Here is a 27,253-nt window from a genome sequence, read left to right on the forward strand (position 1 = left end):
GTCTCGTGTTGAAAGTGGTGGATACGTTAATTGTGGTTTTATTCATGATGAAGATGACACTGATGATTACAACTACAGAAGCAGAGTTGATACATATGATGAGCAGTCCTCTGAGAACAGTATCCAAAAGAAGCTACCTCTGTCATCCAGCAACCAAGCATCAACAGTAAACTGTGACCCAAGTGGTGGTTCACATGAAAAATTGAATGTTAAAGATGAAGTTTCTAAAAGCCAGCGTGTTCAAGCAATGGAACCACCAAATAGAGATTTAAGTTCTAACATCATTACAGGACTACTTCAAAAACTGTGGACCAAATCGAAACCACAAGGTTTGATTTACCAAGAATTGTATGGTATTTTGGGTTTATTCTGGTTGCAGGTGACTTTATTCTACCATTGTGCTTTGCTATTTTGCTTTAAACCTTTCTATTTTCTCTAAACGATATGGATGTTTTTTAACTTTAAAATTATCGTTTCTTTATAATTCTGTCACATAGACAATATTTTTCAGACAAACATTGGACAGCTATTGACAGATAAGTTTCTTAATGTTAGCAGTTCTACAGCTCAGGTGAACTCTAGAAGGACTAATTTTAAGGTCCTACTTTTTGCCCATGTAAAAAATATTGTCTATTTTTTGAGAAATTGCGGAAAACTTGTTTTGGCTAATGGAATCATGAATAAATATCTTTGTGATATCTGTGTCAAGCTAAGGGATCCTTACTATGCTATCCTTCTCAACACTTCTGTGACCAGGATCTACCACTGTTACCTACAGTAATACTGTAGTAGTGCAGTAATATTTTAAAAACTTTCCAAAGTCCTTTTTTAATCCAATGTTACATGCTTCTTAAACTTTTACATAACAGTAAAAATGTACATGTTTTTATTAGATTCTTTAGACACTCTTTGATTAATAAAACAGTGGCAGATTCGTTTTGAAAGTAGGTGTTGGTTTACTAACTAAATATCGTAAATTAGAGACCAAATACTTTAAATTAGAGCCAAATACAAGTGGAGGATCACAGTCTTAATCTGTCAGGCACCTGTGCAAGTGTTATCTTGCCAAAGCAATTGTGTAGGGGATCCCAAAACCTATTTTCCAAGTGATATTTACTATTTAAAGTTAAGTTTAAATGTAGACAAGAGTTTTGTTCTGATGCCATGATGCTTAGGTGCTCGAAAAGTAATATTTTTTTGACTTGTAGGGGGATGGCAAATTATTTAATTGTGTAATCCATTAACAGGGCTCATTATAATACAGAAAAAACCTTTATACTTTATTAGTTTTTTAAAGCAGAAAACACAACATTTGAAATCTGACTGTATAGCTCAGTCAGGTCTTTAATTAACCGCAGCACTAATAAGGTTAAGTATACTTATTTTACTTGAGCCGTGCCTTCATTTATATGGTCCTTTCTTTTCTGGAATTTAGAATATACTCTTCATCCATAATATATATGTTTTATAGAAATTCAGATGTGGTGCAGCTATATGTTGTCAATCAATTATGTTTGTTTTCATTATAAAACCATGCACATTGGTGGAATTCAGAAAATATTTCCTGTAACTATTAGGATGAAGTGTATATTTAAAAAACCTACCATAGGAAACTCTGCTTTTTCTATACTTTTCACATTTATGTAAAAATAGTGAGACTCAGAATATCAAATAAAATGGTATATGGAAGTTACCTCTGAAACTAATCTAATTTATTTTCTTGAAGGAGTAATATTTTTAAATTGTATTAATTTTATTGTGGTGATGTTCTACCCATTTTATGTAGGAAAAGCAACAGTTCCTTATCTTTACTAACCTATCATTTATATCCATTTACTTCAGAGTTCTTCATTATAAGTCTTTCTCAATGGAAACACTGGCAGCATTTATTAAAGTTTCTCCCCATCATAACAACAATATCTGGCATGTTCCAAATTTTTTCAGTGTTTTATCTTTGATACTGAATATTTTATATTTTTCAATTTACTGGGTCAAAGGTCACAGAGACAGCATGGAGTTACAACAATTTAAGGAGTCAGCAATTAAAATTAAAGAAAAAAATGCTAATATGGAGGTAAGACTGAAATTTTTATTTTTAGATTGCAAATCAGTAGTTTAATGTGGACATAGACAGCTTTTTCATGTATAGTTTACCAAAGATTTTTGAAAATGTAAGAATAGATTTTTGGAAAACTAATATGAAAAGAAATTTACTAACAGTCAGTAACAATGCAACCTTAACTATAGAGGAACTACTGTTGCTGCAAAATATGAAACTAGTAAGTATTTAACAGGATTTGATAGTATGTAACCTCACAGAGGCCAACATTAGTCTAGCCATTAAAGTAAATTAAAAATGATAACTTGACTTTAATTAGAATAATAATTTAGATTCCAAGGGCAGAAGGGTCTGCTGTGATCATCTGTTCTTCTTCGAGTGATTGCTCATATACATTCCAGTTAGGTGTGCGCGCTGTGCGTGCACGTTCGTCGGAAGACTTTTTACCCTAGCAACTCCAGTGGGCCGGCAGGTCGCCCCCTAGAGTGGCGCTGCCATGGCGCTCGATATATACCTTTGCTGGCCCACCTGCTCCTCAGTTCCTTCTTACCTCCGTGTCGGTCGTTGGAACTGTGGAGCGCGGCATAGCTGTCCTCCACGTCCCTAGCTCTCCTTCGTTTCACTGTTCTCATAGTTGTAGATAGTTGTAAATTGTGGTTAGTTATTGTTAATTGTAGTATAGCTGTATATATTTATTAGCGGTTTTGGGCTGTAGCCCTTCCCTGCGCCCGGCACCGGGCCCATGCCTGGTTCGCCGGGGTTCAAACAGTGCTCGGCCTGCAAAAAGCCGATGCCGACCAGCGATCCCCACGACGCCTGTCTGAAGTACCTGGGGGAATCGCACATTTCAGACAAGTGCCGCATCTGTAAGGCTTTTAAGCCTCGGACAAAAAAGGAGAGGGACCAGAGGTTAAGGACTGTCCTGATGGAAGCGGCACTTAACCCTGTGGCCTCGACGCAGAGCGCCGGCTCTGCGCCGGCACCGGAAAGACGCCCCGGCACCGACCTTCCCCGGCACCGGGACCCGACGCAAGACCCTCGAAGTCTGCGACTCCATCCTCGCAGGCTCGAGCAGAGCGCCCGGCACCTACCTCTGCCACGGCACCACCAGCAGGGATTCCATCAACTCCGGGCCCCGGAGGTCCGTCGAGTCCAGTCCCTCCTAGCTCCCCTGTAAGATCTGGGGTTGAGCTGTTGGTCCCTTCGATGCCAGAGACATTCACTTCGGCGCAGGACCTAATTGCTCTCACGGAGCCTACCCAGCCTCAACCCCCGGTACCCCCGGTGCGGGTTATATCTAGAGGCAAGCCTGCGACAATTCGAGCGCCGTCTCTGGACTTGCCCAGCTGGCACCGATCCCCTTCGAGGTCCCAGCACCGTGGACGTTCTCGCTCCACGCGCCGCTCGCAGTCCCGGCACCACTCCCCTCGGCGGTACCGGTCGCACTCGCGGCGCCGGTCATCTTCCAGACAGTCTCACTGCTCCCGGTACCGGTCTGGATTGAGTCGCCGCTACCGGCACCGAGACTCCAGGAGCCGTTCCCGTCGGCAGTCAGCACCCCGGTCGACCTCCCGGCACCGAGCTGGTGGCAGGTCCCGGTCCCGGTCGATCTCCCGGCACCGCGCCGGCGGCAGCTCCTGGTCCCGATCCCGGCACCGGTACAATTCCCGGTACCGGTCCCCAGCACCGAGAAGATCGTCGACGTCGAGACCGAGCGAGCCCTACCAGCCACGTTCGGCCCCACCATGGCCTTCCTGGCAGCCGTCTGTCTCATCACAGACAGACAGCATGTACGCCCTGGACACGGACAGACCTGCGGCCCTCTTCCATGACCCTCCTCCGCAGGATCAGGGACCGCAGCAGTGGGGTTTCTGGATGCCCTGGGCGTACCATCAAGCCCAGAGCCCTCAACACATTCCACCTCAACCAGTGGCATCTGAGCGCAGGGCTCCGGAGGCCTCATTGTCTCGCCCTCCCTCCTCTCCGGCAGGGGAAGACCAATCTAACCAGCAGGACCCTGAGCTCCCTCTAGAATCAGAGGTGCTGGTACAGACAGAACCCCCCGTGGACCCGCTCCTACCGGGAGTCTCCTCGTCGTCCTCCCCCGATGAGGCAGTGGCGGGAACATCATCCTCCAGTCCTCCCCCACTCGACCTCAGGGCGCACCAGGACCTCCTCAGGTGTGTAGAGCAAAACTTGAACTTGCAGGCTGAGGAGGTTTCGGAAATCGAAGATCCTGTGGTGAGCATTCTCTCAGCGGATGCTCCCACCAGAGTCGCCCATCCCTTCATCAGGACTATTCAAGCCAATGCTAATACCATCTGGCAATCACAGACCTCCATCCCTCCTGCTGCACGTGGGGTGGAGCGCAAGTATATGGCACCTTCCAAAGGATATGAGTACCTGCATGTACACCCAACCCCGTGCTCCCTCGTCGTGCAGTCTGTGAACGAGAGGGAGCGCCACGGGCAGCAAGCCCCAGCACCGAAGTCCAAGGAGGTGAGGTGCATGGACCTGCTAGGCCGGAAGGTCTACTCAGCGGGCGCCCTCCAACTCAGGGTCTCTAACCAACAGGCCCTCCTTAGCCGCTATGCCTATAACTCCTGGGTAGCAGCGGATAAGTTCAAGGAGTTGTTGCCTCAGGATGCGCGTCAAGAATTCGCGGCAATTCTTGATGAAGGCAAGAAGGTCGCAAGAACTTCATTGCAGGCATCCTTGGATGTGGCAGACTCGGCCGCCAGAACTCTGGCTTCAGGGGTTACAATGCGCCGCATCTCCTGGCTACAGGTTTCTGGCCTTCCTCTGGAGCTCCAACACACCATCCAGGACCTCCCATTTGAAGGTCAGGGCCTGTTTTCAGAGAAGACTGACCCCAGGCTGAAAAGCCTGAAAGACAATAGGGTCATCATGCGCTCTCTAGGGATGCACACGCCCGGGATGCAGCGCAGACCCTTCCGGCTGCAACAGCAACAGCAGCGCCGGCCCTATCCCCAGTACCGCCAGCGGCAAGACTTTAGTAGACACCGAAGCAGGAATGGCCGGCGCAGACAATCGGGCAACCAAGGGGGGCAGAATCAGGGCTCCTCTAAAGCCCCACCTGGCCCAAAACCTTCGTTTTGAAGGTGCGCCCGAGGATGCTGTACCAGTTTCCCCCACGGATCCGTCCCCCCCGTTTTCCAACCGCCTTTCGTTCTTCCTCCCGACATGGACCCAAATAACTTCCGACTGTTGGGTCTTACGCACTGTGCAAACGGGGTACCGTCTGCAATTTATTTCACACCCTCTCTCCCGCCACCCACCCTCGTCCCTCTTCAGGGACCCCTCTCATGAGCAATTCCTCCTTCAGGAGGTGCGGACGCTCCTTGACAAAGGAGCCATAGAGGCGGTTCCGGAGAACGAGAAGGGCAAAGGGTTTTATTCCCGCTACTTTCTGATCCCCAAGGCCAAGGGAGGCCTCAGACCCATCCTCGACCTGCGGGAACTCAACAAACATATGGTGAAGTTGAAGTTCCGCATGGTATCCCTGGGGACCATTATCCCATCTCTGGATCCTGGGGACTGGTACGTCGTCCTTGACATGCAGAACGCTTATTTTCATATAGCCATTTTTCCGCAACACAGACGCTTCCTTCGGTTTGTGGTCGACCGCCACCATTATCAATTTGCAGTCCTCCCGTTTGGCCTCTCCACGGCCCCGAGGGTATTCATGAAATGCATGGCGGTCGTCGTCGCATATCTTCGACGCAGTCGCATACACGTATTCCCCTACCTCGACGACTGGCTGATTCGAGGCACGTCAGAGTCGCAGGTCCGCAACCATGTCCGCAAGATCAGCAGTCTCTTTGGAGCTTTGGGCCTAATTATCAATGTGGACAAGTCCACTCTGCTCCCCACGCAGAGGATAGAGTTCATCGGGGCCATTCTGGACTCCACCTTGGCCAGGGCCGTTCTGCCGTTGTCCAGGTTCCAGACACTGTCGGCCATCATTCGGCGTCTATAGACGGCTCCCTTGACCTCTATAAGGACATGCCTAACCCTCGTAGGCCACATGGCGGCCTGCACCTTCATTACGGGTTATGCGCGGCTTCACATGAGGCCCCTCCAATCCTGGCTTATCACACAATACCGTCCGGCCAGGCATCTGCTGGACACGGTTATCACCATCCCCCAGGAGGTATTGGATTCCCTCCGGTGGTGGCTAGACCAGTCCGTAGTATGTGCGGGCCTCCCGTTTCATGCACCCCAACCCTCGGCATCCCTAAGAACGGATGCCTCAGACCTCGGCAGGGGGGCCCACCTCGGAACCCTGAGGACGCAGGGCCAGTGGTCTCCTCAGGAAGTGGCCCTCCACATCATCATACGGGAGTTGAGAGCGGTCCGCCTTGCTTGCCAAGCGTTCTCCCATCAGCTTCAAGGTCGCTGTGTCTCCGTATTCACCGACAACACGACGACCATGTACTATATCAACAAGCAGGGCGCACGAGATCCTCTCCCCTATGTCAGGAGGCAATGCGGCTCTGGGACTTTTGTATAGCCCACTCCATTCACCTCATGGCTTCCTTTCTCCCCGGAGTACAGAACATGCTGGCAGACTGTCTGAGCAGATCCTTCCTTTTGCACGAATGGTCCCTTCGCCCGGACGTCACCCTCTCGGTCTTCCAGAGGTGGGATTGTCCCCGGCTGGACCTTTCGCATCCAGAGGGAACAGGAAATGCCAGATGTTCTGCTCTTTTCAAGGGTGGGAACCGGGGTCGGTAGCGGATGCCTTCCTTATCCTGTGGACGACGCACCTGCTCTATGCGTTCCCTCTGTTCCCGCTTATCCACAAGGTCCTTCTGAAGGTGCGCAGGGACATGGCCCGCTTGATTATGATAGCTCCAGCGTGGTCCAGACAACATTGGTATCCGATGTTGCTGGACCTGTCTCTGGCCGACCCAGTCCCCTTGCCCCTTTACCTTGACCTGATCACCCACGACCACGGCAGGCTCCGTCACCCGGACCTCCAGTCTCTACACCTCACGCCGTGGCTCCTGAGTAGCTGACTAGGTCGGAACTACGGTACTCTACCCCTGTACGTCAAGTACTACTGGGCAGCAGGAAACCTTCCACTAGAGCGACGTACTCGGCCAAGTGGAAGCGTTTCTCCTGTTGGTGCACGGAGAGGGGTTCCCTCCCTATGGAGGTTTCTATCGCCAGTATTCTTGATTACATCTGGTCCCTCAAGCAGCAGGGCCTGGTGATATCGTCCCTTCGAGTTCACCTGGCGGCTATCTCCACCTTTCATCCGGGGGGAGATGGCCGTTCCGTTTTCTCTCACCCTACGGTGACTAGATTCCTGAAAGGACTGGAATGTCTCTACCCCCAGGGTCGACCCCCTGCCCCTACCTGGGATCTCAACCTGATTCTGACTCGGCTCATGGGCCCTCCATTTGAGCCATTAGCAACTTGCTCCCTGCTCTATCTCTCCTGGAAGACTGCTTTCCTGGTGGCCATCACCTCAGCCAGACGGGTGTCAGAACTCCGGGCCCTCACGGTAGATCCCCCGTATATGGTCTTCCATAAAGACAAGGTGCAGCTGAGGCCACACCCTGCCTTCCTCCCCAAGGTGGTCTCAGCCTTTCATGTCAACCAGGAGATCTTTCTCCCCGTCTTTTTCCCAAAGCCCCTTCGTCCCGCAGGGAGCAACAACTCCACTCACTTGATGTCCGCTGGGCACTCGCGTTTTATTTGGAGAGGACCAAACCATTCTGCAAATCCCCCCAGCTCTTCGTGGCAGTAGCGGACCGAATCAAAGGACTACCCATTTCCTCACAGAGGATCTCCTCGTGGGTGATGTCCTGTATCAGGACCTGTTATGACTTGGCTCACACCCCTAGGGGCCATGTGACTGCGCACGCCACCAGGGCACAAGCATCATCGATGGCTTTCCTCGTCCGCGTGCCCATCCAGGAGATTTGTAGGGCGGCGACCTGGTCCTCCGTCCACACCTTCGCTTCCCATTATGTCCTGGTCCAGCAGTCCAGAGATGACGCGGCCTTCGGCTCTGCAGTGCTCCATGCCGCGACTTCTCACTCTGACCCCACCGCCTACGTAAGGCTTGGGATTCACCTAACTGGAATGGATATGAGCAATCACTTGAAGAAGAAAAGACGGTTACTCACCTTTGTAACTGTTGTTCTTCGAGATGTGTTGCTCATATCCATTCCACACCCACCCTCCTTCCCCACTGTCAGAGTAGCTGGCAAGAAGGAACTGAGGAGCGGGTGGGCCGGCAGGAGTATATATCGAGCGCCATGGCAGTGCCACTCTAGGGGGCGACCTGCCTGCCCACTGGAGTTGCTAGGGTGAGAAGTCTTCCGACGAACGTGCACGCGCGGCGCGCACACCTAACTGGAATGGATATGAGCAACACATCTCGAAGAACAACAGTTACAAAGGTGAGTATCCGTCTTTTCTTACCCCTGTATAATACAGGCCATACACTCTAGGGTTTGTTTTGGGGAAGTTACATCTTTTAGAAAAACATCTAATCTTGATTTATTACATTATCAACATTGCTATAAAATGAAACATTACCAATTTGAAATTCATAATTTAAAAGCAAATTGCAGTATTTAAGATTGAAGATTTGTCTTCGTGTCCTACTACTTATAAAATAAGATGACATAGTGTAATTCACTTCCTCTGTCAGACAGTTTATTTTAAATTTGTTCACACCTAATTCCAAAGAGAAAATCTTACTTCTGAATTAACTTCAAGATTAGATGGTTATCTGTGACCAACCTTGTGATGGACTCTTGCTTTTAGAGTGTGAATAGGTGATGTGCTTTGCACTGAGCTAGCCAAGAGTATTACTAAAAGATTGCGCTAAATGCTGATACAAAGTATGCATCTGTTTATGGTACTGGAAATGTCCACTTTAAATAATTAAGACTCAAGACGTACCATATATAGTCGTTCATTAGCCCATTCATTTATAAGCTGACCCCCCAAGATGGTTAGGTAAAAATAGCAAAAACTGTACGACCCTTTCCTAAGTTGACTCTATATTTCAGGGGTTGACAAACTTTGACTTCCGGCCCATCAGGGTAAGCCACTAGCAGGCCTGGATGTTTTGTTTACCTGGAGCATTCACAGGCATGGAGCCCATCAGCTCCCAGTGGCCATGGTTTGTCGTTCCCAACGCCACTTCCTGCAGCTTCCATTGGCTGGGAATGGCAAACAGCGGCCACAAGGAGCTGAGGGGCTCCATGCCTGCAGATGCTCTAGATAAACAAAACGATAATGTATTAGATATTCAATGATTCTATAGAGTTTAAAATCATGAAATTTTGGTTAAGACTCATTTATAAGCTTACCCCCGCTCTTTGATGCCTCACTTTTTTACCAAAAATATTTGGCTTATGAACGAGTATATACGGTAACTTGAATTTCCACTTAAAGTAAGAGGTGGATATGAGACGGATATCTTAATCTACAGCTACTATAATGTGGAAGATCCAGCTTGCTCATTGTAGCAGAGAGAGAATAGGGTACCACTTGCAGTTATGTCAACGGCTTCTCAAATAGATGAGGTGGGGCTTTAGATATATAGTTGTGAGAATTCCAGTTTAGTGTACATTCATAACACTTGGAGAAAAGTGGAGTTCTGAAAGAGTTTTTTTCCAAAGCGCTCAGTTAATACAATATGTGACCTTGAAGACTTTCAATTTGTGTAACTCAATCCATTATTTCACTTTCTTTCACAGGAGCAACAAGAGGACTTTAAGAAAGCTATTCTGGAGGGCATGGAGTTGACCAAACATGAGGTATATGGGAAGCATTTGATTTTCTTACAGTTGAGGAACCATTGCATCTAGTTCGGTGCTCTCCTTCATGCAGGAGTTCTAAAATGAAGTATGAGAGAACCTCAAGAATCCCTTGTGTGAAGAGGAAAACTTTGGAGATAGTGGAGGTTACCCCAAAGAGCAGAAACACTTTGATATTTATCTGAGTGAATCACTTTTTTTGATTTGCATGTCCGTAGACTCACTCCCTGCAAGTGCTAGTAGCATTTGCACTACAGTTAAGGTTGAATTTCTTCCCATTATAACTCCATTCTGAACACTCCCACTTCCTTTCCCTTTTCCTCCCCCCTAAAAAACCCCCAAATCCTTACACCCGTTCAGATAGGAGTCTGATCTATGTCCAACCGAGAAGTTCCTCACCAAATTTGAAGTTAATCTGACAAACTGTTCATAAATTGTTATGCCCTTTAAAAAATAAAAATAAAAAATAAAAATTAGCAAATTCTTCTAATTATTGTTTGCCATATACAAGCAAAAAATCTGAAAGGATATAAAATTAATATCAAATTTTACTGGCCAGGGCCAAATCTCAGGTAAGCTAATTAAAAGTTAATGTTTAATTGCAAGTAGGATGTTAGGTGCCTGACACTCCTGACCCTTAGATTGTTTTCAGGAGGGAATCCTTTCTCTTGAAGACTTTACTTTTGTTGGGAGCATTGGAGAATTTTAGCTGGCCCAGCAATCTAGCAAGTTTTGTAAAGCTGGGAGCTAACAGGTCCTCTGCAGTACTAGAGGTACTTAAGCACCACAGGTGATTGGATATGTACAACTTCTATCTCCTATGCCTGCAATAGTGGGCATATTGAATAACAGAGGCTGCCTGGAAATAGACAACAGATTCTGTATAAGTGCATAGAGCAGATTCATCTGTGGGCAAATGCTGCCTCTTCACCTTTGGAGGCGCCTAAGTCAGCTCAGTATATCTGGCTGGAACACTCTAGCTGCAAGTCTCTAGAGACCAATGTTCCCTCTAATTTTTCCCATGCATGTATGGAATGAGTTTTGTTATGTGCATCAGTATGGAGGTGATGTGTGGCGGGGGTGGGGCCGATGGATTCAAAGTGTGGAAGGGGGCTCAGATTTGTCGTGCGGGGGGGTGAGGGCTCCGGGCTGGTGGTGCGGCCTTGGGGGTGGGGCCAAGGATGAGGGGTTCAAGGTGCGGGAGGGGGCTCGAGGGTGGGGCCGAGGGTTGGAGTGCAAGGAGGGAGGGCTCCAGCTGGGGGTGCCGGCTCTGGGCTGGGGCCAGGGATGAGGAGCTCCTGAACTTGGGGAGAGGTGAGCACCTGTGTGGCCCTTGAATTTAGCTAGTGACACCTGTTTTCTGGAATCAAACACCACTGAACAACCTCTTGACATTGACAGCTCTGAGCTTTTCTAATATCAGTAGAGTCAGGACATGTACTATGACTGCCTTTTTAAGCATACCAGCATTTTCAGGACACTTAAAATAGTTACCCTTTGCTTGACTGGGAGTTGGGTTCCTACTTCTAATGTAAGCACTGCAAAGCCATGGCTGCAAGACACCAAATGATATAATGATGATAGTAATTGAAGCCTAGATACCACAGTGAGACTGGAGCTATGGATGACACTAACTTCCCTCTCTGAGTGCATACATAAAATTTCTGTTTAGGAATATGAAAGAAATCATCTTTGTCAAGCCAGCCTTAGCTGTAGAACTGGTTTTAAAAAGCCTTACAACTTCCCAACAGTCATAGGCCTGAAAAATCACAGTCTTTCAACTTCTATGCCTCTGCTCTTTAGAATCATGGATCTGTGGATTTTATTCAAGTAATCTTTGGCTTTCACATGGCTTGTAGTGTGCTCTAGATCTGAAATGCATGAATATATGAGTATATTCTGTGATTAGGTTGTATCTAATTTTTGCTAGAAAAACAAAACTTTCAGTTGAGTATTGTTTTGAGGGTTGGCTGTGGCTCTGCATGTGTTCAGAAAGTATTTAATTATCTGTAAAACCTACCACCTGCACAAACTGAGGATGAACTTACTCCCTCCGTAGGCCATGATGCTGCAAAGATGTAATGTGAATAGTGGCACTGCTCATATCCTTAAGATGAAGCACAAGACTTTAGTCTTTGCTGGAGAAGGTATTTAAACAGTTGGGATTGATCAATCCCAAGCTATCTAGTAATCAACCCAAATAAATGTCTCCACTTTGGTCTACTAAGAGCCAGTGTGGGTATTCTTTTTCATTCCATTTTGGCTTTGTTTAAGCCTGTAGACATTAACCCTCTCTTTGCTTGTTACTGGGCAATCAAATGTGTTGAACATAGTCAGCCTCTATATTGTCATATTAGAGAAGTAGTGTTAAGATTTTCTAGCTTTCCAGAAAAGATGACTTAGAATATTTAAATGACTTATTGATGTCTTTGAAAATTAGCTTCAATTTGTAACACTGAATTATACAATGGGAGCTAATAATTCACTTTTCACATATGGCTACAGTATATTTACAACAGTGAAATATCAGTGTCAATATATTTTTCTTTACTAGTAAATATTCAGAATCTGGGGTAGTAAATCCTAAATTCATATTTCCTTTCAAAATTTAACCTGGTTTAATTTTACAGATCTTCAGAGTTAGAATTTGAAAAATACAATGCTAATTAACTTATAAATTGTACCATAATTAAATTATACTTGAATAGTCTATTAATATTACCATATATGTACAGAGGTGTGAGATGTTTAATACATTGTTCAGTTATCTTTGTTTACTGTAGCTCTTTTTATTTCTCCTCAAACATATATCTAGTTTTTATTACTTACTCTAAAATTATTAGAATCAAGATAGCTGTAAGTAGGTGTTCATCTTTAAAATTTGTACTGAGTTAACGAGAAAGTATTTGTGAATTTAGCAAGCTGTAAAGGTACCCTTAAAATGTATTTATGCTGTAAATTTGAAAGATAGTACTAGAGAGAGAGAGAAGTTATATGCTGAACACTGAGCAGATTGCCAAGCTTCAAGAGGGGAAAAATACTTCAGGAATGATGACTTATAACAATCTATGTGTTTATAATACAGACTGGTCTTCAAGCTGATGGCAACCTAAGACAGGTTAACTCTTGTGATGGATTTACAGAATATCACAAAAACTCTTTGGCAGTTCATTCAGAACAATGTAAGTGTGCTAATTTTTCTGGTAGTCCAATGTTATCTCTGAATTTTATAAATTATGCATAATCATCATTATTTCAAAGGGTGCATCAACATAAAAATCAAACTTGTCTCTGAATATACATTTAACTTGCTATTACCTGAAACACCAGAGTACTCTTAACTGAGAATAGGAAAGAATCTTCTGTATATTCTAAAGGTTTTTAACTTTGTGCATTTGTTTGGTCAGTTGTACTGTTTTTTCCAAGATAGTTCCCCTGTTCATGTGCTTTTTCACATAGTTACACGAAGGAGAGAATCAAATTTCTTATAAAAAATGGAAAATGTTACTTTAAAATGACAAAAATTACAGGGAGATATAGATGTTACTACTTGAAACTAATAATCTATTTACAAATGACTAGATTTAAACGTGAGGGTGTTTCCTTTTAGACTTACGTTACATATGCATTTCAAACCTTTTTTTTTTTTTTTTTGTCCTTTTGGAAGACATGCCAAGTAACACACAGAAAATTTTTGTGAGTGTTTAAATTCTTTTATTAGGGTTTAGATTAAATGGCTCAGTTGCTCACTTTGTTAGGAAAGATTTAAGGCATCCTCTATTTTGGTAAACACATACTTGTCTGATTCTCTTGTAAGATTGTCAATTCATTTCTTTTCTAGTTCACAACAAAAGTAGAAGAGCATCAGCTGAAGATACTCAGCAAGTAGACTCTAAGGCTGCATTGCTTACGGTTTGTATACTCCAGTTGATAGTCTTATCAAATTTCTCAAAGAATTTCTGTAAAATTATAACTAAAATAAAACATTTTATTAAGATAAAGTTCAATCCTTCCTTCATATGTAGACCAGTTGACATCCAATTGTGGTATTCACTGTGAACTTACTTGCCTAGTTAAAATAAGGAAATGTACTTTTATGAAACTGGGATCTGTCTGTCTGTTGAGGAAATTATGCTCAGTAAGAGATCCAGTGAAGGATTTCAAAGAGGGCTTTTGATTGACAGCAAAAGGAAAGGAATCCAGATCTGACTGTGTCCATCATTGCCCCAATCTCTTGACACATGCTCCCTGCAGAACTAGAATCCCCACTGATGCTCAGCCGTTGGTCAGAAATTATCATGGGAATGCTGGGAACATATGACTGTTAGGAAATCAGTATGAAGGTGGAACAAGATGATGTACAGAGAAAGAAAAATAGATGGGCTACATAGAAAGAGTAAAGCTCAGTTTGGGGTGTTCTCCAGTAGGTTTAGGAGGAAACAGCAGAGGTCCTGTTTTGAGTGGGAGGAAGGATAAGGAGTTGAAGATTAGTGTATTTGTCTTCAGTATAGTTCTGTGAGGATAAGCATTAACTTGTGTTGCTTTACTGTTTTTATACATAATGTTCTCACTTAGGAGTAAAAGGGTTTAAATAATCCACTAAATAATCATAATGGATATAATCACCTTTTCTATTTGTTAATCACTTATTTGTTCTTGTATATCTTAATATATTATTCTTTCAGTATGTTATGATATCCTTCCACTATATTTGAATCTTTCACTTCAACTACTTTATCAATACAGTCCTGAGAAATACTGCTAGTAGTACCTTTTATTTTCATCTCTTAACATAGACTATACAAAGAGGTTAAGTAAACTCATTCTGCTTTCAGTATTGGGGGAAAAATACTTGTGATTTTTTTTCTCTCTTTTTGATTTAAAGGATTGGTTACAAGGTAGACCTTCAAGTAGCAATCAAATGTAAGTAAGTTTTCTAATCAGTAATGGTAGAATTGTCCAAATATTTTCTGATGCACTGTTACCTATCTTTAGGGCTTTGGTTTTTAATTTTGGCATTTAAGTTATTATGGCAGTGGTTCTGAAACATTCTAGTTGACTTAAAAATTAATATGAGAGCATGAATCTCTGAAGTGTAATCTCTAAAAACTGGAAAATGGTAGGCATTTTAAAAATCAAAGGGAGTACTGAAACACCATATTGTAAATAGTCAACTATTTTGCAGTGGATCAAGTCTTACAAAAGTCTTGCCTTAATGCCTTTTTAATTTTTTATGCCACTGGAGAGCAGCTCCTTTCAACTCAATGAGCAATAATTAAACAAAATAAAGTGAAAAAGCGAGTAAATTATGTTTTCATTAAACTGTTTACAAGCATGATTTGTTTTATTTGAGTGACTGGTATCCATATAAGTTAAATAAAAGATCTGGCCTGTGGCCTTTTTTCCTAATAAATGACTAATTTTATTCATTGAAATGCATTGACAAGTTCCATTTAAGTTAATGGAGCCACACATGCACATCTGAGGGTAGAATGTGCGCCTAAATGAAATGATCTAATTTAGAGAGACAGGGTGTGTGGTAACATCTTTTATTGGACCAACTTCTATTGGTGAGAGAGACAAGCTTTCAAGTCACATCTCTGTCTCTCTAATATCCTGGAACTGAAAGGGCTACAACTACACTGCATATATGGTCTAATTTGACACTAGTTAGTGAAAGTGGTTTTTAACTATATATTTTTAGCTTTCTGGGTCCTTAACCTACCTTTCATTGTGAATCCTTCCCTTAAACTACACAGTTATTACATTAATTAGTAATTGATCCCATTTAGTTAACTGTCTAATAAAGCCATAGATTTAATAATCTGATGGTTGAAATAGAAACTGAACAAGTAGTTTTCAATACAACACCTCTGGGGGATTTAGCTCTTGAAATGAAAAGTTGATATGCTGTCAGACATGAGGAGTTTATAGTAAGGCTTTGGCAACATACAAATACCTAGTGTGTGTGTGTGTGTGTGTGTTTTAATAATTAAGAAACTTTCTACTGTCCTTGAAAAGTAGAGTAAAGTAATAAAACAATAATGTGAGCTCCACAAAGTGACTCTAAGCTGCTGTGTCAAAATCATAAAGGATTAAAAAAAAGTGGCTATCTTACAAGTGACATCTAATACTTTTATGTGTCACACTCTTTCTCTCTTTTACAGGCCTTCTGAAGAAGATACCTTGAATGGTAAGCTTTTTTGCCTTAATGCAAACAAGCAGAGGAACATTTTCAACAAACACAACACATGTACCACATATTCTAATATGAGAATATATTTAACATTTGGTAGCAGAAAGGAATTACAAGATGATAGGATATGGAAATGAATGAAGGTGAAAACCAAACAGAAAGTGACTTTTATTTTAGTGTTAGGAAAAAAAGTAGGTTATGGATTTTGAAAGCAGTAATTAATGAGAGAACTATTTCTTGTTTTCTGCATGTGGAATGTGTGCTTTTTTTTTTTTTTTTTTGAAAGTGTTAAATAGTTATCCTCAGTCGTAGATATAAGTGACTAATACAGTCCATAACTGTCATAAGGTTTAAAAAAATCATTCATATTGCACATACAGGCTTCATAATTTATCAGATATTCAAGAACTAAATGTAATAGCTGAGATTTGCAAAGCAAACTTTTTTTTAAGCTCAATATTCGCTTTGAGAACATAGGAAGCAAAAAGGAGAAGAAATGCACTCTTTGCATGTATGAAGATTTTAACACACATGCTCATGCAGTATACAGTATCTCTTATCTTTCCTGACATTTGTAGGTATTGCTTCTCCTTTCAAGCCGATCATGGACACCACTTACTACTACTCAGGTCAGTATGATAAAACGAATAGTTTAAGTTTAAAAATTCACATTTCTTTTTATGAGGTCTGAGAGTTCATGATTTCTATAACTTTCCTCTACAGCTGTGGAAAGGAATAACTTGATGAGATTATCACAGAGCATTCCATTCACTCCTGTGCCTCCAAGAGGTAAGAAGCTTAATCTTTTTAACTGGAGCAGGTGGAAGAGAGGTCAGAATGAGGTTTTAATATTGGTTCATTAAGAAATCTGGCAAACTTTAAAAAATTGCTTAATTGTTTTTAATACAGAATGGGCAGACCAAACTTGATCAACCATTTTGGCAGCATCTCAAAAATAGATTACAGGACAATAAATAGAAGTCTAGTATCAGTATCTTACAAGACACTCACAAAATGCAGACTTCAATTATCATAGAATATTATGATGTCACATCTTTACTAATGCAGCTTGTTTGTGTAAAGGAGACTATGATTTAATTCTAGTAGTCTTCAGAGTTATAAAACTTTTCTGAAAAGCATTATGTAAATTGTGTGGAAAAGCTCTTCAAACTGACACTTTTTTTTTCTGCTTTTGTTATGCTTATTTTATAAGGTTTCCATCATTGTGGTAACTAGGCGTGCTTTGCTTGATTTAAACAGAGTGATTAATAATTCCAATAAGAGAAGCAAAAGCATTATGGTTCCCTGCTGGTTTAAGAAAAAGATTAGAGAGGGTTCTTCCAATCTGTTTTGAGCTCCAAATTGCATTAGCAATTTAACATCTTGATTTATCCATGTCTAAAACATATTTAAATATTTGCAGCCTTATTAGTATTTCTTTTCAGAGTTTATTACAATTAACATTTCTGTACTGTGATGTTACAGGTGAGCCAGTCACTGTGTATCGCCTTGAAGAAAGTTCTCCCAACATCTTGAACAACAGCATGTCTTCCTGGTCACAGTTAGGACTCTGTGCTAAAATTGAATTTTTAAGTAAAGAGGAGATGGGAGGTGGATTACGTCGAGCCGTTAAAGTAGCATGCACGTGGTCAGAATATGATATCCTGAAATCAGGACATCTTTATATCATCAAATCTTTTCTTCCTGAAGTTGTGAATACTTGGTCAAGCATTTACAAAGAGGAGACAGTGTTGCACCTCTGTTTGAGAGTAAGTTTTATTCTTTACAATTTTTAGACATTGACAGGCAAAAATATTAAATACATTTTCAGTAACTAGTATACAACAAAGTTTTGATGCTTCTAATGTTCTACACAAATCAAAGGCCAATTGAAATATTTCTTGTTCAATAGATTTTTATTTTGTGTCAAATAATTCAGTCTCGACACAGAAGGAATTAAAACAGTTGTATAGTTGTACACAACTTCTGACAGGGAGTAAAAGGATAGACATTAACCTTCTTACTGATATTTTATTCCCCAAATTTTCCCCATTATTTAATACAGTACTGAAGTATGGGCTTTCAATTGTAGGAAATTCAACAGCAGAGGGCAGCACAGAAGCTCACGTTTGCTTTCAATCAAATGAAGCCTAAATCCATTCCATATTCTCCAAGGTAAAGATGTTAAATTATTCATGACACTGCACACTTTCTACTAGCCAAGTATACTTTTATGCATATTACTATTTGAAAAAAATGTGTCCTCGGATTCAGTACACTTTGCAAAAACACTGTTTAAGAAGTGTCAACATGCAAACCTTCAGCCACTGCTTTCGGGAAGAATATTTCCTGTTGGTACTTAACAAGGACTAGACTGAACTTGTATTTTATAACCTAGCCAGATATAAAAATAATTTTGTCAAACCAAAAGGTTTATCAGGCAGCAACTGCATAATTGCCTTATCTTATTGATTTTGGTAATATTTATGAAATATATTCTTTATAAGGTTCCTGGAAGTTTTCCTGTTATATTGCCACTCAGCTGGACAGTGGTTTGCAGTTGAGGAGTGCATGACTGGAGAATTTAGAAAATACAACAATAACAACGGTGATGAAATAATTCCAACTAACATGCTAGAAGAGGTCATGCTAGCATTCAGCCACTGGACTTATGAATATACAAGAGGAGAGTTGCTGGTACTTGACCTGCAAGGTAACATACTTATTTTGAAACTGGGATTACGGGCAGTTCTCTTTACATTCTCTTTACCATGGCACCTTAATGAATGATTGTGAATAGTGTTCATAGCATTACATAATATTTTTGGTCCACTTTACTTGAATGAGCAGTGGGTTTAGTTGATATACCATTACAATACTATAGAAAAAACTTAGGACAAAAGTTGAATTCTTATTTTCTTTCTTAAAGTGTGCACAATAAAAAAGGTTAACATTTATGTGTTGGCATCTTCAGTCCATATCTGTAGTATCTTAATTTATCCTCAAGTGTCCATCAGACATGGAAACACTCACAGCTAAGATGTAGGAATCTTATTCTCTCTGGGAAAAATTCACCGGGCAAAATTCACCTTGAGTAATGGGCATGCAATGGTGTTCAGGAACCACTTAAGCTTTAAAAATAGGGCTTGAATGGGATTTAAGTGGTGCATAGAGCTTAGGTGGGAGCCATCTGTACAGGAGTGTATATCATCTCATAAATTTTGACTTTCTACCTTGATTTATGTTCTTGATGACAAATTTGGAAATCCTTACTGCTGAGGGATTCTGGTTTACAGTATTAATCTATATACTGTATCCAATGTAACTCTTGTATTTTGTGTGAAGGTGTAGGTGAAAATTTGACAGATCCCTCTGTGATAAAAGCTGGAGAAAAAAGGTAAGATTAATGGGTTTTGTTATGAAACTGGTATTTAATGTTTGACTTGGACGAATACATACGTGCTTATGTATGCTCTATTTTAAAGGTCATATGATATGGTGTTTGGTCCTGCCAACTTAGGAGAAGATGCAATCAAAAACTTCAGAGCTAAGCACCATTGCAATTCTTGCTGCAGGAAACTTAAACTTCCTGGTACGTGGGGATTTTTTGTGGGTTTTTTTGTTTGGTTGGTTGTTTTTACCCTTACTATTCATTTAAATTGTGTGTAGCTATGTCACAAGTTCAAAATTTTAAAAATTAAAGAATATGGAAAAGAGTAACGTTAATTCTAGCATTTCACCATAATAATCTTGTAATGTAAGTTTGTGTGTGTGTTATTTCCTAGTGGACCAAATTCTTCAAGCATGTGCCAGTGCATGGATCCCAAAGTAGGTGTGAATGCACCTCATGAGCACTAGAGTGAATTTTTTTGAATAGCGGTTTCTAAGGGTCCTTATGCTCCCATTCAAGAGCATAAAGGCTCGGGCAGCCTGGACCCTCAGTTATCTCTTGCCACTCATGGCAGAGAGGTGGAACACAGCGGATGTCCAACCTACTCTGTTCAGAGACCCTAAACCGGTTCTTTTTCAAGCTATTTGATGATGATCAGGGGTCCTAGAAATCCTTTTGCCATGGAAAAATGCAGAAAAATACAGAATTTGCATTTTTACAGAGAATCTTTAGTTTTTACATTTTTTGAAAAAATAAAAACTTATTAACTATTAAGAAGGCTAAGATTTTGTCCCAGATATTTTTAGTAAAAGTCACGGACAGGTCACAGGCAAAAAAGAAAAAATTCACAGAAGCTGTGACCTGTCCGTGACTTTTACTAATGATATCCCTGACAAAATCAGGATCTGTGGGTCCCCACACCGCCTGTAGCTCTGGGGGTCCCCCATTGCCCACGAGGGCTGGAAGCTGCATGGTACCCCTGCCACCCCCAGCTCTGGGGGCTCTCAGGGGTTCCGTCACCTGTGGCAGTTGGGCAGTTGAGACCTCAGGGGATTCCCCCAATGCCCACAGAGGCTTTGGGGTTCCTCTGGTGGCTGAGGGCTATGGGGTTCCCCACCACCAGCGGCAGATGATAGGTCTCAGGGTTCCCGCAGCGGCCAGGAGCTGCCGTGTACCCCAGCACCCACGGCGGCCAGGAGCTGCGGCTGCAAAAAATAAAATCCCTGCAGGCTGCATGGAAACTTCTTAAAGACACCAGAATAGAGGCTCAACTTGCATACCCAAAATTAAAAAATGTTGTAAAAGAACCAAAAAAGTGCCACCGTGGCTAAACAACAAAGCACTGAGAGGCAGAAAAGCATCCTTTAAAAAGTGAATGTTAAATCCTACTGAGGAAACTAGAAAGGAGCATAAACTCTGGCAAATGAAATGTAAAAATATTATTAGGAAGGCCAAGAAAAAATTTGAACAACTACTAGCCAAAGACTTAACAAATTTTTTGCTATTGCTTTTTAAGTATGTCAGAAGCAGGAAACCTGCTAAACAATAAGTGGGGCCACTGGATGATTGAGATGCTAAAGGAGCACTCGAGGACAATAAGGTCATTGTGGAGAAACCAAATGAATTGTTTGCATCAGTCTTCATGGCTGAGGATGTGAGGGAGATTCCCAAACCTGAGCCATACTTTTTAGGTGACAAATCTGAGGAACTGTCTTAGATTGAAGTGTCATTAGAAGAGGTTTTTGAAAAAATTGATAAACTAAATAATAGTAAGTCACCAGGACCAGATGGTATTCACTCAAGAGTTCTGAAGGAACTCAAATGTGAACTGGCAGAACTACTAACTGTAGTCCATAACCTATCATTTAAATCAGCTTCTATACCAAATGACTGGAGGATAGCTAATGAGACCCAATTTTCAAAAAGGGCTCCAGAGATGATCCCAGCAATTGCAAGCCAATAAGCCTGACTTCAGTACCAGGCAAACTGGTTGAAACTATAGTAAAGAACAAAACTGTCAGACATATAGATGAACATAATTTGTTGGGGAAGAGTCAATGTGGTTTTTGTAAAGGTAAATCATGCCTCGCCGATCTACTAGAATTCTTTGAGGGGGTCAACAAGCATGTGGACAAGGGGGATCCAGGGGTATAGTGTACTTAGAGTTTTCAGAAAGCCTTTGAAAAGTTCCCTCACCAAAGGCTCTTAAGCAAGATAAGCTGTCATGAGATAACAGGGAAGGTCCTCTTACGGGTTGGTAACTGGTTAAAATATAGGAAACAAAGGGTAGGAATAAATGGTCAGATTTCAGAATGGAGAGCAGTAAATAGTTGTCCCCCAGGGGTCTGTACTAGGCCAAATCCTATTCAACATATTCATAAATTATCTGGAAAAGGGGGTAAACAGTAAGGTGGCAAAATTTGCAGATGATACAAAACTGCTCAAGCTTCCAGGCAGATGCGAAGAGCTACAAAAGGATCTCTCAAAACTGGGCAATAAAATGGCAGATGAAATTCAGTGTTGATAAATGCAAAGTAATTCAGATTGGAAAACATATTCCCAACTATACATATAAAATGGTGGGATCTAAATTAGCTGTTACCACTCAAGACTGAGATCTTGGAGTCGTGGATAGTTCTCTGAAAACATCCACTCAATGTACAGCGGCAGTCAAAAAAGCGAACAGAATATTGGGAATCATTAAGAAAGAGATAGATAATAAGACAAAATCTGTCATATAGGCTCTATATAAATCCATGGTACGCCCACATCTTGAATACTGCTTGCAGATGTGGTCACTCCGTCTCAAAAAAGATATATTGGAATTAGAAAAGGTTCAGAAAAGGGCAACAAAAATTATTAGGGGTATGGAACAGCTTCCATATGAGGAGAGATTACGAAGACTGGGACTTTTCAGCTTGGGAAAGAGATGACTAAGGGCAGATATGTTCGAGGTTTATAAAATCATGACTGATGTGGAGAAAATAAATAAGGATGTGTTATTTACTCCTCATAACACAAGAACTAAGTGTGAAATTAATAGGCAGCAGATTTAAAACAAACACACGGAAGTATTTTTTCCCACAGCACACAGTCACCTTGTGAAATTCCTTGCCAGAGGGTGTTATGAAAGCCAAGACTATAACAGGGTTCAAAAAAGAACTAGATAAATTCATGGAGGAAAGGTCCATCAATGGCTTTTAGCCAGGATGGACAGGGATGGTGTCCCTAGCCTGTGTTTGCCAGAAGCTGGGAATGAGTGATGGGGATGGATCACTTGATGATTACCTGTTCTGTTCATTCCCTCTGGGGTACCTGGCATTGGCCACTGTTGGAAGACAGGATACTGGGCTCGATGGATCTTTGGTCTGACCCAATATGGCCGTTCTTATGTACTCCGCAGCTCCCTGCCCACACAGATGGCAGGGGACCCTGCAACTCCCAACCACTGGAGGCTGATGTCACAGTGGTCTCTGGAAGTCACAGATTCCGTGACATCCACGACTTCCGTGATCAGATATTAACCTTAACTAGATTTTGGTGAAAGTACCAGTGTTACTTATTCGGTGTGTGCAACCTTCTCCTCTTGTGGTTTATTTTTGAATGTGCTTTAAATTTACATAGCTAAACATACTTCAATCAACTGTTTCCAGTGTATAGAGCAGAGTAGGCAAACTACGGTGGCCTATGGAACCATCTTGCCTGGCCCTTGAGCTCCCGGCCTGGGAGGATAACCCCAGCCCCTTCCTTGCTGTGTGACCCCCCACCCGCAGCCTCAGCTCGCTGTGTGGGGCTGCAAACTCCTGCCAGGCAGCATGGCTGCAAGAGCCACAGGGAGTGTGTGTGTGGGGCCGGGGGGGTTGTGTGTTAAATTGCTCCCCGTAGGAATGTGCTACTTACGAAGCACCAGCACTAGCAGCTGTAAGTAGTACACCGTAAGTAGCATGTTCCTATGGGGAGCAACTTAATACATTACACCCGGGTAGGGAAGGCTTTGCCTTCTGGGACCCCATGCCCTTTATCCTCTCCTCGCCCCCTTACCATGACACTCAGAGCACCAGGACTGGCAGCCATAAGTAGCACATTCCTACAGGGAGCAATTTAGGACACTACACGTCCTCCATACAGTTTCGGAACCCCAATGTGGCCCTCAGGCTAAAAAGTTTGCCCACCCCTGGTATAGAGGTTACTCAATGGTGGTGTATAGGGGTTTGTGTTTTAATGAATCTCAAATTTCACTTCAGCCTCTAGAAGTGAGTAATTAAGTTACAAAAAGATGCTGGAAACTTTAAAAATCACCTCTAAAGACGGTGTTGCTGAGCTTGGCAAGGACAAATTTCACATTGATGGTAATGTGCTGGTTTGTACTGTATGCAGCAAGGCTGTAGATTACGTTCGAAGGCAGACAATTGTAGAACACATTAAAAGCACTTAAACATAAACTGAATGAAAAGAAATGAAAACAAGAGGCTGAAACAGCATGGCCATTGATAACAGTAAAAAAGTGCACTGTGACTTGATCAGTCTATTAATTTTATTTTATTATTATGATTGGCATTGGCAGGCTTTGAACTTGTTTAAAAATTGTGAATGTATCAAACATTTGTGTTCAGCTGATAGCTGTATATATTATGGCTAGGGAAACTGAAGTTCAGCGTTTCATTTTAATCACGGAAAAATAAGGATTTTTATGTTTCCTTTTTTATCAGAGAATTTCATTTTTTTTTAATCACAGAAAACTACGATCCCTGGTGAGGAAATCTTATCTGCACAGTTCACATAAGGATCATTCTAAAAATAAGAAAATAGATTGCAACAGGGTTGTCAAACTTCCTCCTGCCCCTCCACCCCCAATATAGTGAGGTGAGGTGCTTTGTGCCAACCACTACACTGCATGGCGGTCCAAACTCTGAGTTCAAATCCTGCCCATCCTGCAATGGACTGATCCCCATAAAGAATGGGCACAGCCAATGCTCCTCCTATCTAGGAGGGAGCCATATCCTGGATAAGTGCTTTGTATTTAAGTTTTTCTCTGCCAGTATGCACAAGTTCAGGTATGTTAGGCTCAAAGTACATCTACTGTAGTGATCCATGTGGATCACTTCAGACCCAAAGGTGATAGTTATGACTAGAGCAAGACCAGATAAATGAGTATTGACCAGTAATCCCTCAAGCTCCGGAATCAGGCAGTGGAAAGAAGGTGATAGTATGTGAGCAGAGTCAGCACCATCAATGCTGACCACCTTAACATCAGCAAAGTCACCAGTGCACAAGATCTTGGTGTCAGTAATCTCGGCACCAGCCCCTTCAATGTCAGCAGTTCAGCACTGATTACCTTGGCACCATAGACCTGATGCAGATAACTCCAGCTCCTGTACAGACTCACCTACTCACAGACAATAAAGCCAGCATTTGCACCACCCCATAAAGAGGACACCAATTTATATAGTCAGTCCAAACATAAGCATAGGTCCAAGACTGCAGGTAGCTCCTGGAGGACGGACTTGACATCACTCCTCAAAACACAAAGCCCCTTGGCATTTGGGCAGAACAATAGTCTCATTACTGACTGAGCTGAGCAAGAAACTCAGATATGTTGTAGAAGCATCCATATCAGCCCTAGCAACATTGCCATTACCAAAAAGGTGGATTGATATCAGCCCTTCCACAAGGAGATACTTTGCTCCTCACTATCACTAAAATACTACTTGTTGCTAGCATTGAGTATCAGTGTGGGAGTGTCACCGGGCTTGCCAGCCTCAACCAGGTTAATACACATATGGCATGCTACTATGGCCATATTAACCGTACTGGGGACCATCCTCCCATCTGCTGAGTAGCAGGTCATCCTCCCACATGTCTAGAAAAAAATTGTGCAGCTTCACTGGCAAGACCACTTGTACTGAACTGGATGTGGGCCAACAGGAACAGGAGTCAATAGAGGGACAACTCCAGTCTCTTCCCAGGAAATCCTCCTTATCACTGGAGGAGACTGAACAAATATATATATTTCCTTAGATTCAGGATGGTAATGCTTGCCTCCATCATTCCATATCTGCAAGCTCAAGATTGGCTGGTGGCTCTCAAGATTCATATTTCCACACAGCCATCCATCTGGCCCACAGGGAGTACCTAGGATTCATAGTGGGACCCAGCTATTGCCAGTACAAGATACTGACATCTGGACTTTCCATGGCACAAAGAATCTTCACAAAATGCCTAGAGTTGGTAGCAGAACACTTATTTTATTTTATTTTTATTTTATTTTATTTTTTAAGGCATTCATTTTTATCATTACCTGGACAATTCGTTCATCAGGGCAGATCCCAGCAGGAGGCTGCAAATTTCACCCTTTCCCTCTTCACCCAATTAGACTTCCTAGTGAACTACAAAAAATAGTGTCTCATCCCATCACAGATGATAGAGTTCGGAGCCCTGATTGACTCCCATTCAGCAAGAGTGTTCTTCCCAAAGACAAGTTCCTGTTGATGCAGTTGCTAGTGTGTGAGATAGACTTGAGCCTAACTATGACGGTATGGATGTGTCTGGAGCTGCGAGGCCATATGTTGGTGTGCACGTATGTGACACTTCTTGCCAGATTTTACCTGCAACCATTCCAATTCGGTTTGTTCTCCAACAAGATACCAGATGAACAAGAAAGTGGTGGTCCCACCTCATGTCACAGTACTGAGCTGGTGAAAGAAACCTGGAAATGTGTGTGGAGGGGTACTGTTCTCTAGCCCCTCCATAACAAGGACCTTAATAACAGACACATCAGGAACAGGCTGGGGAGTCCACCTGGATCACCTGCAAATGCAAGAGATTTAGGCCCCAGAGGATATGGGGCTTCACATCTATGCCCTGGAACTCAGAGCCATCAGTCTAGTCTGTGTGGCCTTCCTACCAGTTCTTCAAAACTCTTCAGTGCAGATCCTGACAAACACCTCCACAATGCACTACATGAACAGGCAAAGAAGTGCACGTGCATCTACCCTCTGCCTAGAAGCCATCAAACTAATGGACGTTGTGCCACAAATGTGGAATAACCCTGATTGTCCTTCACCTCCCGAATGTCATCAACAACCTTAACAGATTTCCTGAGCAAACAGTCACCACTCATGAGGGGTCGTTGCAGAAATCCATCATAAAACAAATATTTCTACACTGGAGGATATTGGTAATAGATCTGTTGATCACCAATATCAGTACCAAGTGCAAGAGCTTTTGATCCAGAGCAGTTCTGAATCTAGGTTGTTACGGGTGCCTGCCTTCTTCCAATGGGCTCAAGGCCTTCTATGTACCTTTTCACAAATTTCTCAGGGTGATTTCCAAAATCAAAGGAGACAGAATCATGATCATTCTTGTAGCTGTGTATTGGCCGAGACAGTTTTGGTTGACAGACCCAGTACAAATGTGCACTCAGCTTCCAACCCAACTCCCAGACTACCCAGACCTGATCTCACAATACCATAGTCAGATACTCTATCCAGACATGAAGTTGCTGCACCTATGTGGCTATTTGGGTGGCTGAGTAACATGGACATAGATAGCTTGCTCCCTGCAGGTCCAGGAAATCTTAGTACAGAGCAGGAAGAAATCTTCCAGAAGAATGTATTAATCTAAGAGTACGTCCACACTACAGCTTAAAATCGATATTAGTAAAATCGATTTTATAAAACAGGGTTTATAAAATCGATTTTATGCGTCCACACTAGGGCACATTACGTTGGTTGTGTGCGTCCATGGTCCCAGGCATCCATCGATTTCCGGAGCGTTGCACTGTGGGTACCTATCCCAAA

At 42.5% G+C, this 27,253-nt stretch overlaps 1 protein-coding gene across 4 annotated transcripts in view; it reads left to right on the plus strand.

Moving 5' to 3' along the window:
• Positions 1 to 27,253, plus strand: part of TRPM7 (transient receptor potential cation channel subfamily M member 7) — a 122,248-nt gene that overhangs the window by 85,892 nt on the left and 9,103 nt on the right. For 3 of the 4 annotated variants that reach the window (XR_007776148.1, XM_050966616.1, XM_050966615.1), the window contains exons 27-39: positions 1,998 to 2,074; positions 9,808 to 9,867; positions 12,953 to 13,049; positions 13,709 to 13,779; positions 14,753 to 14,790; positions 16,035 to 16,060; positions 16,642 to 16,692; positions 16,787 to 16,852; positions 17,549 to 17,832; positions 18,156 to 18,238; positions 18,571 to 18,776; positions 19,409 to 19,460; positions 19,549 to 19,655. Coding sequence is in view for 3 of the 4 variants with exons in the window: in XM_050966616.1 (XP_050822573.1) it covers positions 1,998 to 2,074; positions 9,808 to 9,867; positions 12,953 to 13,049; positions 13,709 to 13,779; positions 14,753 to 14,790; positions 16,035 to 16,060; positions 16,642 to 16,692; positions 16,787 to 16,852; positions 17,549 to 17,832; positions 18,156 to 18,238; positions 18,571 to 18,776; positions 19,409 to 19,460; positions 19,549 to 19,655 (1,218 nt within the window). In the remaining variant the exon portion in view is untranslated. Of the gene's footprint in view, positions 1 to 1,997; positions 2,075 to 9,807; positions 9,868 to 12,952; positions 13,050 to 13,708; positions 13,780 to 14,752; positions 14,791 to 16,034; positions 16,061 to 16,641; positions 16,693 to 16,786; positions 16,853 to 17,548; positions 17,833 to 18,155; positions 18,239 to 18,570; positions 18,777 to 19,408; positions 19,461 to 19,548; positions 19,656 to 24,189; positions 27,072 to 27,253 lie in introns of those variants that run through there. The other variant, XM_050966617.1, reaches the window with a different exon arrangement.

Source organism: Gopherus flavomarginatus, chromosome 9 (assembly GCF_025201925.1).
Source record: "Gopherus flavomarginatus isolate rGopFla2 chromosome 9, rGopFla2.mat.asm, whole genome shotgun sequence".
Classification (NCBI taxonomy): domain Eukaryota; kingdom Metazoa; phylum Chordata; order Testudines; family Testudinidae; genus Gopherus; species Gopherus flavomarginatus.